This window comes from Danio aesculapii, chromosome 2, assembly GCF_903798145.1.
Source record: "Danio aesculapii chromosome 2, fDanAes4.1, whole genome shotgun sequence".
NCBI lineage: Eukaryota > Metazoa > Chordata > Actinopteri > Cypriniformes > Danionidae > Danio > Danio aesculapii.
In genome coordinates this window covers 40,219,498-40,234,720 of record NC_079436.1, presented here as the reverse complement: position 1 = coordinate 40,234,720, position 15,223 = coordinate 40,219,498, and the positions used below count along the sequence as shown (strand labels likewise).

Sequence of the window (15,223 nt, the reverse complement as noted above, 5' to 3'; positions counted from 1 at the left end):
ATATTCACATTTTGAAATTGTTTATATTAAGATATACTCACTTAAATTAAGGTTGTCTGCCCTCTTTTTCCAACTGAAAACTTGAGAAAATGGCAAAAAATAAAAAATTGATGGAGAGCTGTGTTTTCTGTCATTTGATGAAGATTTTGATTACGAGATACCTCTGTCTATGGCCTCTCTCACCTAACACGAGATTAATTTTAACCCAGTATTGAACCATTAGCATCTCTGTCATGAATTTTTTAACACTGTTACACCTCTGTTCAATCTTTCTGATTTTAGTAAATGTTTGTAAAAAGTGCCTTTTAAAATATTTATTCAGATAAATACTTTAAAATATTTTGAGCTTCAGCTTTGCTTAATAGCATTTTTATTTCTGTACAAATTAAGCTGTAAAATAAATAGTTTATGCTTTTAAATGCAAAGGATTCTGAAGGATATCAGCAAAACAAAGAAAGCCAACTTCATTGGTATCAATGGAAAGATGAGACACTATGCTTTTAAATGATTTGCTATTCAATTTCATACCTTGAATGGTTTTGAAGATATGCTCATCTAAATTATGCTTGTCTGCCATCTTTTTCCAATTGAAAACCATTTCCATTGAGAAAATGGCTTTTTGCTCAAAATGTTTTTTTGCTCATATCCTTCAAAATCCATTGCACTTAAATGGATAAACTATTCATTTTACAGCTTAATTTGTACATATTTACAAATGCTACAAAGACTCACTAAAATCAGAAAGGTTGAGCAGAGGTCCTACATGTTAACATAGTTAAATAATTTATAACAGTGATGCCAACAGTTAAACATTATACGTATCTCGTTGTGTTCGCTTGCAGAATGCACTTTAGAGTTATGTGTGTGCGTTTGTTTGTATGTAGGTGTGATTTTTTACGCGTGTTTTACAGGTACGAATGGCATTAGAGGATCTGCATTTCGTGTTGATGACGTTGGCCGCTGACACTGGGTTCGTGCCACCAATCGCTGGTCGGCGTAGCATTAAAAAAGCCGGCCCAGACTGCAATGGCCATCACTCTCTCGCACTTTCACTCTCGCTCTTTCTGTGGGTCTCTGTGAGGTCAGTCTCTCTTGTGAGGACTAGTCTGAGAGAATGTGTTTTCATTTTGCTTGTGATTTAATAATGTTCTTGTCTAAAGTCTTTTGAGATTACAAACTGCAATGTGTTTGCTTGTGAACTTGTCCAGTTAATTGATACCAGTTTGAGTGAGAAGTAAGCAAGTCACGTGATATACATATAAAATACTCCGAATAATTTTTTAATTAGTATCTTAGGTTCAGGAGAGTTGGCTGTTTTGTGTATGTTTTATTTTTTAGTTAGAGTAGCTTAGTTAAGACGTTTGATACACTGAAGATGTTTCTTTCAATGCTTTTCTTTTGATATTTAGTTTAGTTTGTTTAATACAGCAAGTCTGTTTTTGTAATATATATTTATTTGTTTGATTTACGCACCTCTAACTACCTCCTCTCCAACAGGTAATTCATCAATTATTTAACTTCCTCAACATCAGTCACAGGCTGTTCAACATTTTCATTATCAGCTTTGAAGACTCTGGGCTCTATTTTAACAATCTAGGTGCAAAGTCTAAAGAGCAGGGCGCAAAAGCATTAAGAGCCTGTCCGAGTTCACTTTTGCTATTTAAAGGATGGAAAAATCCGCTCAGCGCTGTGGCACATGGTCTAAAAGGGTTGAGCTTATTCTTTTAATCAGTTATAGGTGTATTTTGAGAATAAAACAATCCGTCTCATCTCACTTTCCCTTTAAGAGTCAGTTGAGTAATGCCATGGCGCATTTGCTATTTACATGGCAGACTTTGTAAGTGGAAAAACTGAACACTTCACTGGTGAGAAAACAGTTAAACAGAGCATCTGCAGCGCTAGAATGAGAGAATCAGCCTCCTCATTCTTTACTTTCTCTTTCACTCTCTTTCCTGGATATGGAAATGTGTTGTACGCACAGACATCCATTAGCCTACATAATTAATTTTGTTTGTTAAGCATAAAGATTTGTTTTAAAACTATTTCTAAATTCAGTTCTAATTTCCAGCAAACGAATAAATGAACAATAATAACGAAGTGTGGTCAAAAAAACTGAGTTATATGCAAACACATGTCCTATGCCCCATATGGTCCAAAACCCCACAGGTGGGCAAATCTAAACTTGTTTTTAATAAAACAAATATAAATATGCATATAATAAATACAAATAATGATAACATTATACAAAAGCAAATTGTCATGAATAAACTGAAAAAGCCCCCCGAGATGAAGAAGGCATGGAGGTAGTGGTTTTTATATTTATGTAGAAAATAATTATTTTGGAATATTTTATTCCTTTTCATTTGTAAAGATATTTGTGTATTGCTGTATATTCTGTGTATATTAAGCAATGTGTAAGTGAGGCGCGCAACCATCGCGCTCTGCGCTGGAGACCTGCCTTTAGACCTGCTCTCATCTGGTCTATTGTGCAGTCTATTTTGGTTCCTCAAAATAGCAACACACCAACAATGCGCCTTTACACGCTCTTATCTAGACCGAAATACCCATGAGTCCACAAAGTGGCGCAAATGGATTTGCTATTTAAACCACCTGGCTGAAAACATGAAAATTATGGTCTGAAAATAGCAACACGTCCTCCGCCTTATTGTGCCAGATGTATGATAGGGCCCTCTATGTTTAATTATTGAAAAAATTAAATGGTTCTTCTCATCCTGCTGTAGACATACAAGGATTCTGCTCGGCAGTGTCAATAGTGTATATACTCCTGCCAGGCAGAGCTTTAATATACACGAAGCTAACTTATAGGATTAAAGAGATATTGAGCAGGTTGATGCCCCGACGGCCCACTTTGTGCGATTATGAACAAAAGAACAAAAGCTGCTGTTCTTCAGCTTTACAGTCTTATTGATTTTCCAAATGGTGTTTTAACTAAATGACACATGATGTACTTAGCACAGAGTTGCTTTCCAAGCCCTCGTTGCTGGCAAGAACAGCAGAGACCCGGAGGTACATAACAGCCCTAAATCTGCAACATCGAGTTCACGTAATTCACCACAAGAGTCTCGGCAAGACTTTCAACTTTCATTGTCCTTTAAACAAAAGAGCGGCAGTTTTAATGAACGCTTTCTCAAAATAGCAGCCTCTTCGTTAGGAGGAAAATGCTTGAGAGCGCGATGAGAGGAGATGATAGCCTCCTCTAAATTGAATGCTTCCAGATTAGACGATTGTTGGCACATAAAGGAGGAAATGAGAGATACGGAGAGATCAGAACTTTTCCGACAAATAACCAGATAGCAATTAAAAGGGCTATTTCCAAAAGCGTTCTTTTAGTCGCACCATATCCAGCATCTACATAACAATGGAGGCAATCACAGCGAGAGGGGGTTTGGAACGTTATTTTGATAAAGAAATGTTGATTGGGCCTCTGTTTTGGATTCGTTGATCACAAGCAGAATGAAAAAAGAAAAAGAAAAAACAAAACACACAATAAAAACTACATTTACAAAGGATTCTTTGTGCGTTTTACTAAAATGAGCTCTGAAGGATAATATTGGACAGTCAGAATCATTTTGGTGAATTGGTTATTTCAATAAACGAATAAACTGTTTCAATAAACACATTTGATTCAATAACTTATTTCAGACATCATTCAAAAGCCTCAATTTCTTTGTTGCCGTTTTTGTAGTGATGTTTTCAATTAGTTTACCAAAAAACTGTGGCAGGGTTTTCAAACTAAGCTTTTTCCTTTATAACTTCTGTTTTTGTTTTCTGTTTTTCTTTGATGGATATTTTGACAGAATTTTAAGTTGATTTAATAGAACTTGCTTTTTTGTTCTTTCTTTTTTTTGCATAAAGACAGAGGTAAAAATACAGACCAACTCTAATGATAACACATTTTTGGAAAGAAGGATATACAGTTGAAATCAGAATTATTAGCCCCCCTTTCATTTATTTTTTTCCCTTTTAAAAAATTTCCCAAAGGATGTTTAACAGAGCAAGGACATTTTCACAGTATGTCTGATAATATTTTTTCTTCTGGAGAAAGTCTTTTTTGTTTTATTTTGGCTAGAATAAAAGCAGTTTAAAATTTTTTTAAACACCATTTTAAGGTAAAAATTATTAGCCCCTTTAAGCTATATATTTTTCGATAGTCAACAGAACAACCATTTTTATACAATAACTTGCCTAATTACCATAACCTACCTAGTTAACCTAATTAACCTATTAAGCCTTTAAATGTCACTTTAGGCTGTATAGAAGTGTCTTGAAAAATATCTAGTGAAATATTATTTACTGTCATCATGGCAAAGATAAAATAAATCAGTTATTAGAAATGAGTTATTAAAACTATGATGTTTAGAAATGTGTTGAAAAAATCTTTTCACTGTTAAACAGAAATTGGGGGAAAAAATAAACAGAAGGGCTAATAATTCAGGGGGGCTAATAATTCTGACTTCAAATGTATATTTACTATAAAGATTTTAGCTTTTATTTGAACACTTTCCATTCATGTCTTCAAATCACTTTCAAAAGACTAAAGACGTTTTTTTATAACCACTGGATGTTGTCAAAATTGTCAAAATTTTAAGGATCACCCACCCCAGTTTTTCATTCGTCCGTGAAGATGTCAGCCTTCATTACTACCTGTGACGCCATAACCTTTGCTGCCAATAAGAAGGGAAGCACAACGTTTTAAGGGATGCGAGCGAGGAAGGTCATTCTCTTGCTTTTGTCTTGCTTGTCCTTTTTTCTCAATGTGTGTGTTTTGGCTTGTGTTGTGTGCTATTATGTTAATGTGACTTTACAGTTTGATTTTGTTCTCCTTTCAGTTTGATACGCTGTTACCGTCTTGTATGTGCGTATATCACAATCCCTGATCTTTGGTTTCCAAATTCCCCTGGGAATCTAAAAGTTTTTACCTGTGGGAACATAAATTTATACAATCTAGTTCCAAATTAACAACAATCTTTACAACTGAAAAGTTATACTCTTTGGTTTTTAATTATATAATTTCATTTGAAACTGTAACAGCCCAGCTATGAGGGACAATAAACCTGTTGCTTTAGCCACAGCCATATCACCCTGCAGCCCAAGACCACTCACTGAAGCTAAGCCTGGTCAGTACCTGGATGGGAGACCACATGGGAAAACTAGGTTGCTGTTGGAAGTGGTGTTAGCGAGGCCAGCAGGGCGGGCTCAATCTGTGGTCTGTGTGAGTCCTAATTCCCCAATAAAGTGAAGGGGACACTATACTGTCTGTCAGTACCTGGATGGGAGACCACATGGGAAAACTCAGCCTGATCTCATGAAAAAACTTAAGTATTTTACGTTTTGTCAGTTTAGTGGCTAATTCGTACAAATTCTTACGAGTTGAGTCGTATGAAATTGTACGATTTTAAAAAGGAGGCGTGGCACCTAACCCCACCCCTAAACCCAACCATCATTAGGGGATGAGCAAATCGTGCTAAATCGTACGAATTAGATCGTACAAATTCATACGAATTAACCACTAAATCAAAAAGTTACGAATTGCCGTAAGATTGTGTTGGAAAACTAGGTTGCTGTTGGAAGTGGTGTTAGCGAGGTCAACAGGGGGGGCTCAACCTGCGGTCTGTGTGAGTCCTAATTCCCCAATAAAGTGAAGGGGACACTATACTGTCTGTGGGCACCGTCTTTTGGATGAGACATTAAACCGAGGTCCTGACTTTTGTCCTGGCCAAATTTCCTCCATCAGCCCAAACGATCATCCCCACCCACCGAATTGGCTGTATCACTATCTCTCCACTCCACCAATAGCTAGTGTGTGGTGACCGCACTGGCGGCATTGTCCTGTGGCTGATGTCCAATGGATGCTGCACACTGGTGGTGGTGTGGAGAGACCCTCCTCATGATTGTGAAGCGCTTTGGGTGTTTGGCCATACACAATAAATGTGCTATATAAACCCACAATACTTACTTACTTCCTGAGCACGAGCTGAGCCAAAGTGAATCAAATGCTATGGGCAGGGTCTTAACGACAGTGCCTTTGTCTTTGGGTGATACTTTCAGGCCAAAGAAACCCTTTTGTTGATAAACCTGATGAGATAAGGGCTGGGAAAATGCTGTTTATCTTGCTGACTCCAATACTTCATTTACATGCTTTGTTTAGCCATCTCCACCTAGCCACTCCCCTCCTCCTAAAAACATATCACAGACTCATTTTAGACTTGCTTTCAGACTTGTGATAAAACTTGCAGACTGCAGACCTGTAAGAGACTCCTTTAGGCTCTTGCAGACTCGTGGACTTCTTGAAGGCACTGTATGACTGCAGATCAACCAACACATTTCAATAAAGGAATTCTGCTTGTTTCTCCTGTACTGGGTTTCTTATTCACTCATTGTATTTTTCCAACAGACCTCACGTCACATACACCTCACAACACGCAAAAAACTCCACTGTATAAACATCAGTTTAGAAGTGAGTGCCACTCGCTGTACGTTTTCTACGTATAAGTTTGTTAGAAGTGTAGTTGAGAGAGCGTGTAAACGCAAATAACCAGATAGCAATTAAAAGGGCTATTTCCAAAAGCGTTCTTTTAGTCGCACCAAATCCAGCATCTACATAACAATGGAGGTAAACACTGAAGATGTTTTGTTGGTTTGTTTTCTTTTAAGTAGTTTAGAGGGTCATTTTCAGCTACTTTGGGGTTTTTGTTATATTGCTTTCTTTTATTTGGAGCCGCTTGACATCCTCTTTTTCTCTTATTAACTTACATTAATTGATTTATTTTCTTTTGTGAGATTACAACTTGCACATAATATTTTTGCTGTTTGACTTTTCACTTTTGTACATAAAGTCACTTATTTTTACATTATTTGGTTGTCATTTTGCACATAAAAATATTACCTCTTTAAACCCTAGAGCAAAACTTTGAAGTCATAACATGTACACATGATTAAAAAAAACAATATGATTCTGAGTTAATAATTTACCTCTGTTAATTTCAAGTTGTTGTTTTTTACTATTAAACAATACTATTTTAAGGTTTTAAATAATCTGTTGTTTATTTTGTTTTGTTTCAGTTGTTACAGTGGATCTCATTCACAGTGGAATTATGTTAAAGGCGAAAGCTGTAAGGAATGGATGTTTTGAGTAAGTGCTTGGAGTTAAAGGTTAGTCTCCGCAGTTCTCTTGCCTTCTCGGCCCTGCAGCCACTGACCTGCAGAGCAGTGATCTGTGAAATTGCTTCTCTTCGCTGTCATACGTGTGACTGTTCACAAACCCCAAAGCCAGGGAACATGAGGCCATATGGTCAAAGACATGACCATCACTTTACCTTCTCTGCATCTGGACAATGTTTAGGTGCTAAAAACAAATAATAACAAAAATAAATAAATAAATAATAATAATAAATAATAATAATAATTTTTATTAGTGTTGTTGTTATTAAATACCAATTTTGTATAATTTTGTAATTTGTATCAATATATTATTTAGGTTTTATTGTTTGTATACTTTCTCTTTTCTGTTTCATTTGAGATTTTAGTTTCAGTCAGTTTGTTAATTCTGTCATGTATATTAGTTTTTTTTTTTAAGTTTAAAAAGTTAAACGAAATAAAGGTGAGTAACACAATATGGGCAGATAGCTTAAATGAATGTAATACATTATATGTTGTTTTACTTTAGCTGACATATATTTTACCTAAACAGAAAAATGTAATAAAAAATGTAAATTCAGGTATAAATATGTTTTAAAGAAGAAGATCTACAAACATAAGTTTATTATTATTTTCATATATTTTTTATAAACTACTTTTATGATTTCTTGGCAATGTGTGAAATCCCAGTATTATGTAGAATGCCTAGGAAATGTAAAGAATGATGGTTTTAGGCAAAGTATGAAATATATTTTTTGTAAGATTTTGCATACTTTTCCTAGGCATTCTATACAATTCCTAGGCATTATATAGAATGACAAGCATCATTTTAGCAAAGTTTCGAAGGAGCACAAGAAAAGCCTTTATTATTCATTCTGTATTTTAAAGTAGAAGGAATCCAAAATAAAGCATATGATGTTCTTACCGGAAAAACAATGACAGCAGAACTGAAATTGAAGCAATTGTTACAATATTGTCTGTGATGTGGTTGTGGAACCTCTTACCGGCAATACACTTGTCTTACAATAACGTTCAACACTCACGTGCTTCGATTGCCATCATCAAACAACGACCTAAGCGCCACTGTCAACATCGGTGACGGGAAAAATGGCAGGGGTAGGCCAGTTAAATACTTTGCCATTTCTGCATTCCATATAATTCCTAGGCAGTGTATAAAGTAGCAATCATTTCATACTGTGATGTTCGATTTTATTTGTTCGATATATATATATATATATATATATATATATATATATATATATATATATATATATATATATATATATATATATATATACTGTATATAAACTCATATACTCAAAATTCAAAATGTTTACTTTAGATAATAACTATAATCACTATATTTATTTAGAACTTTTTTCACAAACCTGAACTTATCTTGGCACACTAAATATAATGTTAATTTATCCCCTAAAGTAACAAACATCTTGCAATCTCCAATGTTTGAAATGAGAAAGCATAATTGTACATTTCTAACCCCTCCATCTTTTTTTTCCCCTACAAATTCATTAATTTCCCTACTAAACCTTCTGCTAAACTTCCTTTACCCTGTCAAAAGCGGTCTATTTTTAGACTCCAGAAGCACACTGGTCTATTCCACGAACACAGAGGTCAAAGCGCAGCCCAATGTTGAATGCATTACTCTCACTTAAACCGCTACTCTGTTCTTCCAAGTAGATACTGAACCGGGCTTTAACCCCGGAGCCCCTGATATTTGCTCAGAACATAAATACACCACTTATAACTGGAAGACAGGCAATTAGGCAGCGTCTGCCTTTTGGAAATGAAAAGCAAACTCGATTTACGGAGAAAAGAGTTCTGTAAACTGCACAAACCAATGCTAACAAAAGGTCAAAATTAGCATGGAGCATTAGAAAGACCAGAGCGAAAAATGAATAAGAAATGTCGAGACTTCGCTCTTCATATGTGCGCTGTTGAATATTTATGACACTTAAAACACATCCAATTAACTATTTAAATGATTAATATTCATGCGGTCATAAATATGCATACTGTCATTGTTGCGCTCTATAGGAAGTGCGCAGGGCCGTGGAAGTGTTCAGTCATAATGACGCTCTAAAGAAAGGCTTTTTGTTTGGCGTCTGCTGAAAGCTGAAGTTGGACGATAAGCTTTGCCCATTACTGATGAGATAATGAGATTCGAACACACATAACACTGTGTAAGTCTATCTCTGCCTGCGATTAAGATCCAATTTAGACAACGACGACAGGCCACAAAACATACAAGCGCAACACAGCAGTCAAAGATTGGAGAAATAGGTGATATAAACACAAAGAATATTCTATGCTCACAAATTTGTTTGATCATTATTGATTTTTTTTAGTTGTGATTATGTTAAAATCAAGCAATATTTAAAGGTTAGCATACCAATCTTAAAGGGATATTTCATGCCAAAGTGAAAATACTGTCATAATTTACTCAACCTTTACTTGTCACAAACCTGTTTGAGTTAATTTTTTCTGTTGAACACAAAAGAAGTTACTTTGAAAAATGTTGGAAACCGGTAACCAATTGATTAGTCTACCACACCATCACACCAGCACACACACGCTGTCCATTTCAGCCCAGAGACACAACAGCGTATGAGCGAGTTGATACAGGCCGTAAAAAACAAACTAAACCCATATGAAATGCTGTATTTTAAAGTGGTTTTAACAGTTAAGACAGACTCTAAACAGTTAGACTCAACGTTGCTTGTATAGACTATGGCTGTCATGAGTCAGATGTGGCTAAATGGCTAAGCTAATTAGCTAAACTACTCTGGTACAGTTGTGGTATAAACAAACATAAACAAAATGCTACTGGCTGTTTTTAATAAATGGTAGAAGCTCCTTGATATGGCCCACCCTATAATAATGATATAATGAAAGAAAAAAAAACATTCCACATTGAACAAAGCTGAGCATTTCAAGTCACTTCAGGCCACTTATAAGTCTCTCGTTTTACAAGCAGTTGGATAAAGGTGAACACTTACATCTGGTGACGACTCCCTCCAGTCGGATGATGTTGGGATGGTCAAACTGACCCATGATGCTGGCCTCGCTCAGGAAGTCCCGCCTCTGCTTTTCTGAATATCCTGCTTTCAGGCTCTTGATAGCCACATAGATTTCCCTCTTGCTGGGGAGCTTCAGACGGCCACTACACACTTCACCAAACTCACCTGAGAAGTGAAACACATACATCGTCAGCACATCAGCTAAAATTTAAGCTTAAGATTAAGACTTTTTAGGATATTTATACACTGAATGCTTTTCTTACTTGTCTTCTTTCTACTCCAAATAAAAAAAAAAATCTTAAATTGGGAAGCATTGTAAGAAACATAGTTTTTTTTTTTCAAATAAGAAGTCAAAAAAGTGGGGTTTTCCCTAAAATAAGCTAAATAGCTACTCGGGTATGTAGCTAATAATGTGCCAAAACAATCGCCTACTCTTCCCTGTTGATCACCCCTTACATACTTTCTGCTGAATCTGATTTTTATGATCTGAATTTCTGGTTTTGAATTTTTCAACATTGAATTTGATGTTCTGAATTTCTTCATCTTGAAAATTTGGTTATCTGCAGTTTATGAATTCAGAACACAAAAAATCTGAAGTCTGAAAATAAAGGATTCAGCCTTGGAAAAATTCAGTTGTCTTAAACTTCGGATGTTCAATATTATATAAGTTATGAAATTAACATTTAAATTAAGAAAATCAAATTCAAATTAAGACAATTCAAATTCAGATTTTTTGGCATATTATTAGATAAGTCAAATAATTTTTGATTTTAAAAATATATATTTTTTTACCCCATTTGCAGATTATTTTATGGGAACACTTGATTTTGATGGTTCCTTTGAGTATTAGTAGACTGCTTAACATCTGTTGATACTGCTCCTTCAACAGACATTTAACTGAATATAAGAAACTTTACAAGTGTATGTCAACTTACACTAAACCTAACTCTAACCCTAACCCCAACCTAACAGTCTACTTATAATCTAATGAGAATTAGTTGGCATGTAGATGCAATGAACAGTACAATGCAACTGACCCAGCTGGGGCTTGAACCAGCGACCTACTTGCTGTGAGTGCTACCCACTGCGCCACCGTGACAACCCTTTTATAAATATTCACATAGTTAATTTATAGTAAATTACATAGTAAATTGTTAAGGCAACAGGTTTACTCACAATTTTAAGCAAAGTCAACGAATCGTTTTAAAAGCAACAGGTTTGCTCACTTATTTTAAGTAAAATCAACTAATAATTTTTAGAGTGGACACTTTCAGTAATTTTCTGGAATCTGTGTGCATTCACACAACCTGTAATGATTCCTTAAAGACAAGTGACATTGGGATGTGACATTTATTGTACTTATAAAATATGCAGCAACTTTAGTTTACTTACCACTCGATAAATCAAGATAGATAGATAGATAGATAGATAGATAGATAGATAGATAGATAGATAGATAGATAGATAGATAGATAGATAGATAGATAGATAGATAGATAGATAGATAGATAGATAGATAGATAGATAGATAGATAGATAGATAGATCAAGATTTATCGGCTTAGTGCCTTATTTATCTGGGGTCACCGCAGCGGAATTAACCGCCAACTATTGCAGCATATGTTTTACGCAGTGGATGCCCTTTCAGCTGCAACCCAGTACTGGGAACAAGTCAACAAGTTATATTTCTGAAAAGTACATATGAGGAAAAGTTGGGTTTTTTTTACATTTTTTTTATTATTTAAATTTATTTCAAGGAATTACATTAAATTGCTTACCATCATCCAAATATTTACTGCATTTCTGGCCAATGAAAATCAAATAATTCAGAAAGCTACATATCAGAGTTGTTGAATTGAGAATGAGATTAGGCAAAACTCTATTATGTGATGAATAATATATCAGTCAAACTTGTCTTGGTTAAACATGTGTCCACTCCACTCTCTCACACACATTATTTTTCCATGGTATTATCTAATTCAGAGCTTTTAAAGCCCTAAAGAACTGTATTGCACACTATTGCAAGCAGATGAAGAAAAAGAGGAAATGAGACATCGAGAGAAAGAAAGAAGCAGGATAAAAGACAAAAAAAAAAAATGGAGAAACAGACACTTGCTCATAGAAAAAGCAAATGCTGAGGAAAATGAGATTTCCAAGCCAAGTTCAGAAGCAGAGATATACGGCATTAACAGCTCAGTATTTCAAACAGCAGCTTTGTGTGTCAGGATTACAGTCGGCAGACGCTCTATAATTAGGGCAAATAGAATCCTCTGTTATTTTGACATATATTAGCACACAACTACACTTTTACTCACTCTGAAAAGAGTTTTTTATACTGAAAAAAATAGAAAATTACATGATTTGTATAATGTATAAAGCTATGGGGAAAAAGTGACCACTTGAAAACTCTCCTTTGATTTGTTTATTTCGATTTACTGGATTTGTTAAGTTTGAGTTTGAGTAAAATAGTAATATTTATTTTGTTCTACAAAAATGTTTGACAAAATTTCCACCAAATTATTTTTCTTTCTTTCTGTATCTATTAGGTCATTTGTTTGTTTATTCAATTTAATAATTTTTTTGTAGAAAAATGTCAGAATAGAAATTTTAAAAGTTTTCATTTGTTACTGAAAAGCAGGACTACATGAGCAGGTATTAATTTCTTAACTCTGAGGTAAAAAACCTTTTTTAAGGTAAAAAAAAAAAACATATATAATAAATTAGATGATCTGTATAATGTATAAAGCTATGGGGAAAAAATGACCATTTGAAAATACTGCTCTGGTTTGTTTATTTGGATTTACTGGATTTGAGTTTGAGTACAATATTAATATTTATTTTGTTCTATAAATATTCTGCCCCAAGTTTCAAATAACAATATTTATTTATTTATTTATTTATTTATTTATTTATTTATTTATTTATTTATTTATTCATGTATTTATTTATTTGTTTGTTTGTTTGTTTATATATTTTTTCAGAATAATTTTTTACATTTTCAGTTGTTCTTGAAAAGCAGGTTTACTTCAGCTGGCAATGCTTCCTAAAGCTTGCTTCTAAAAAATTGCTCTAAATGACAACATTTGTATGTAAAATTCATAAAAATCTATATTCATACTCAAATACATATGTGTGAATTGTAAATCCAGATAAAATGTGCATTTTTTAAGTGGTCTCCATTTTATAAAAACATTTTTGAGGTTTTACTTCCACAATCTGATCTACAGAAGAGTCTCACCTGCCCCTATAACTCTCTCTATACGTATAGTGGAGGCATCAATTTCCTTGGCAAAATCCCGGACAGCTTGATTTGGGTCCTCGTAAGTGTGCGGGTGAATGTACGTCCTGCTTCCCGGCAGTTTCACTGCAATAAGAAAAAAAAAAGAGATCACACATGAGGGATTTTGAGCCCAAATGAATGCCAAGACATGACAGCATCATAAACCAAAACAGTCTTCTAAAAAATGTATAAAAAAAGATAAACTCCATGTTGATGTAGAACAGGTTTGTGATTTATTTCACAGCTGAGGCTGGAAAAGAAACCTTTTACATTTATGTTACCGATAAAAACAGTCGTTTGTTTTGACAATCTAATAATGTTTTGTGTATGTGGGTTATGTTGGCCATCATACCTCTGCCGTTCTGAAACTGCATTTTTTCTTCATCTGGATCTTGCTTTGCTTTAATGTAGCCACAATGTCTGAAACACATAAAAAAGACAAAAGCATCTCCTATAAAAAGGTATATTTTATAAACAAGCCATAAACTTGCCATTCTGGACTCTATGAGAATGAGGAAAAGATTATGATTTTTTTTCCATGCTTCTGAAGAGATGAAATTTCCTTCATATATTCAACTCAGCTGAAACATCAATCACTGTTTTCCAGTCCGCACACACAGCCATAAAGGGATAGTCCACTCCAAAAAAGAACATTTTTGTCATTATTTCATTAACCTCCAATTGTTACAAATCTGTTTGGGTTTCTTTCTTCTGTTGAACACAAAAGGAAATATATTAAAGAAAGTTGCAGGCATTGAATTCCATAGTATTTTTTGTTCCTACTTTGAATGTCAATAACTGCTGCTCCAACATTCTTCAGAATATATTGTTTTGTGGAGAAGAAATTTTTATGAAATTGCTATTTTTGCTTAAACTAAATCAATCGTGCAAAATCAAAATGTACAATGTTTATTTTTTCTAGCACACTGTTGTTTTTTAGGTGAATAATTATTCTGTTTATGTTAATTCACTCAAAAAAAACAACAACAACAACTATTGTTTTAGTAATCAATAACAGTCTGACCATTTGCTTCTGCATTGGGAGTGGCAGTCCATCTGTTAACGTCAGTTTGACAATGTCAGTCACAATATTCTTAACCAAGCCCCTCTTACCGTTAATTTGCTAAGAGGGAATGGTGCAAAAAAGCCCCACCCCCTACTCAATATTCAGATAGAGTTGGAGTTACATAAACACACAGAAAAATGTCTCCGCAGCTTTAATAGTTTTTTTCTATATTCTGAAGATTTTTTTTTCGAATGGCTTTCTGTTCATTCATAATTTGACAACACAACATTGTATTCACAAAAAAAGTTCAAAAGTTTGCAGCATTTTGCTGATTTATGGAGTGATAAAAGTAGTTTCCCAAAAATTGTTACATGTAGAAAAACAGAGAAATGTTAGATTTGCAAGAAAAATCTAAAGTAGCACATGTATTCAATTAAATAATGCCTCATTTGCATGTTTAAACATAACATTTTAATGACTTAATAATGTAGAAATTGTACAAAATTCTATAGAAATAAAATTGTATAGAAATACAAAAATCTGTTATTCTTTAACTCAATCTTCTGACGTGTTGATTTCTGAAATTGGAATTGGAATCTACAGACACAAATTAATAAAATAATATAAGAAAATCACCTTAATGTGGATTTTAGATGTTCTATTTCTATTCTATTCTCTTCAGATGCTCTATTTCTGTGAGTATAGTCTCCAAATCTTTGAGTTTCCTTTTTTTCTGTTGGGC

At 34.2% G+C, this 15,223-nt stretch overlaps 1 protein-coding gene across 1 annotated transcript in view; it reads right to left on the bottom strand.

Annotated features, from left to right (window-relative positions):
* epha4b (eph receptor A4b) overlaps window positions 1-15,223 on the bottom strand; it is a 236,552-nt gene that overhangs the window by 41,112 nt on the left and 180,217 nt on the right. Inside the window, exons 9-11 of the mRNA XM_056479332.1 lie at window positions 13,828-13,895; window positions 13,434-13,559; window positions 10,176-10,361 (exon numbers count right to left, since the gene is read on the bottom strand). Of these exons, the coding sequence (XP_056335307.1) occupies window positions 10,176-10,361; window positions 13,434-13,559; window positions 13,828-13,895 (380 nt within the window). The remainder of the gene's footprint in view (window positions 1-10,175; window positions 10,362-13,433; window positions 13,560-13,827; window positions 13,896-15,223) is intronic.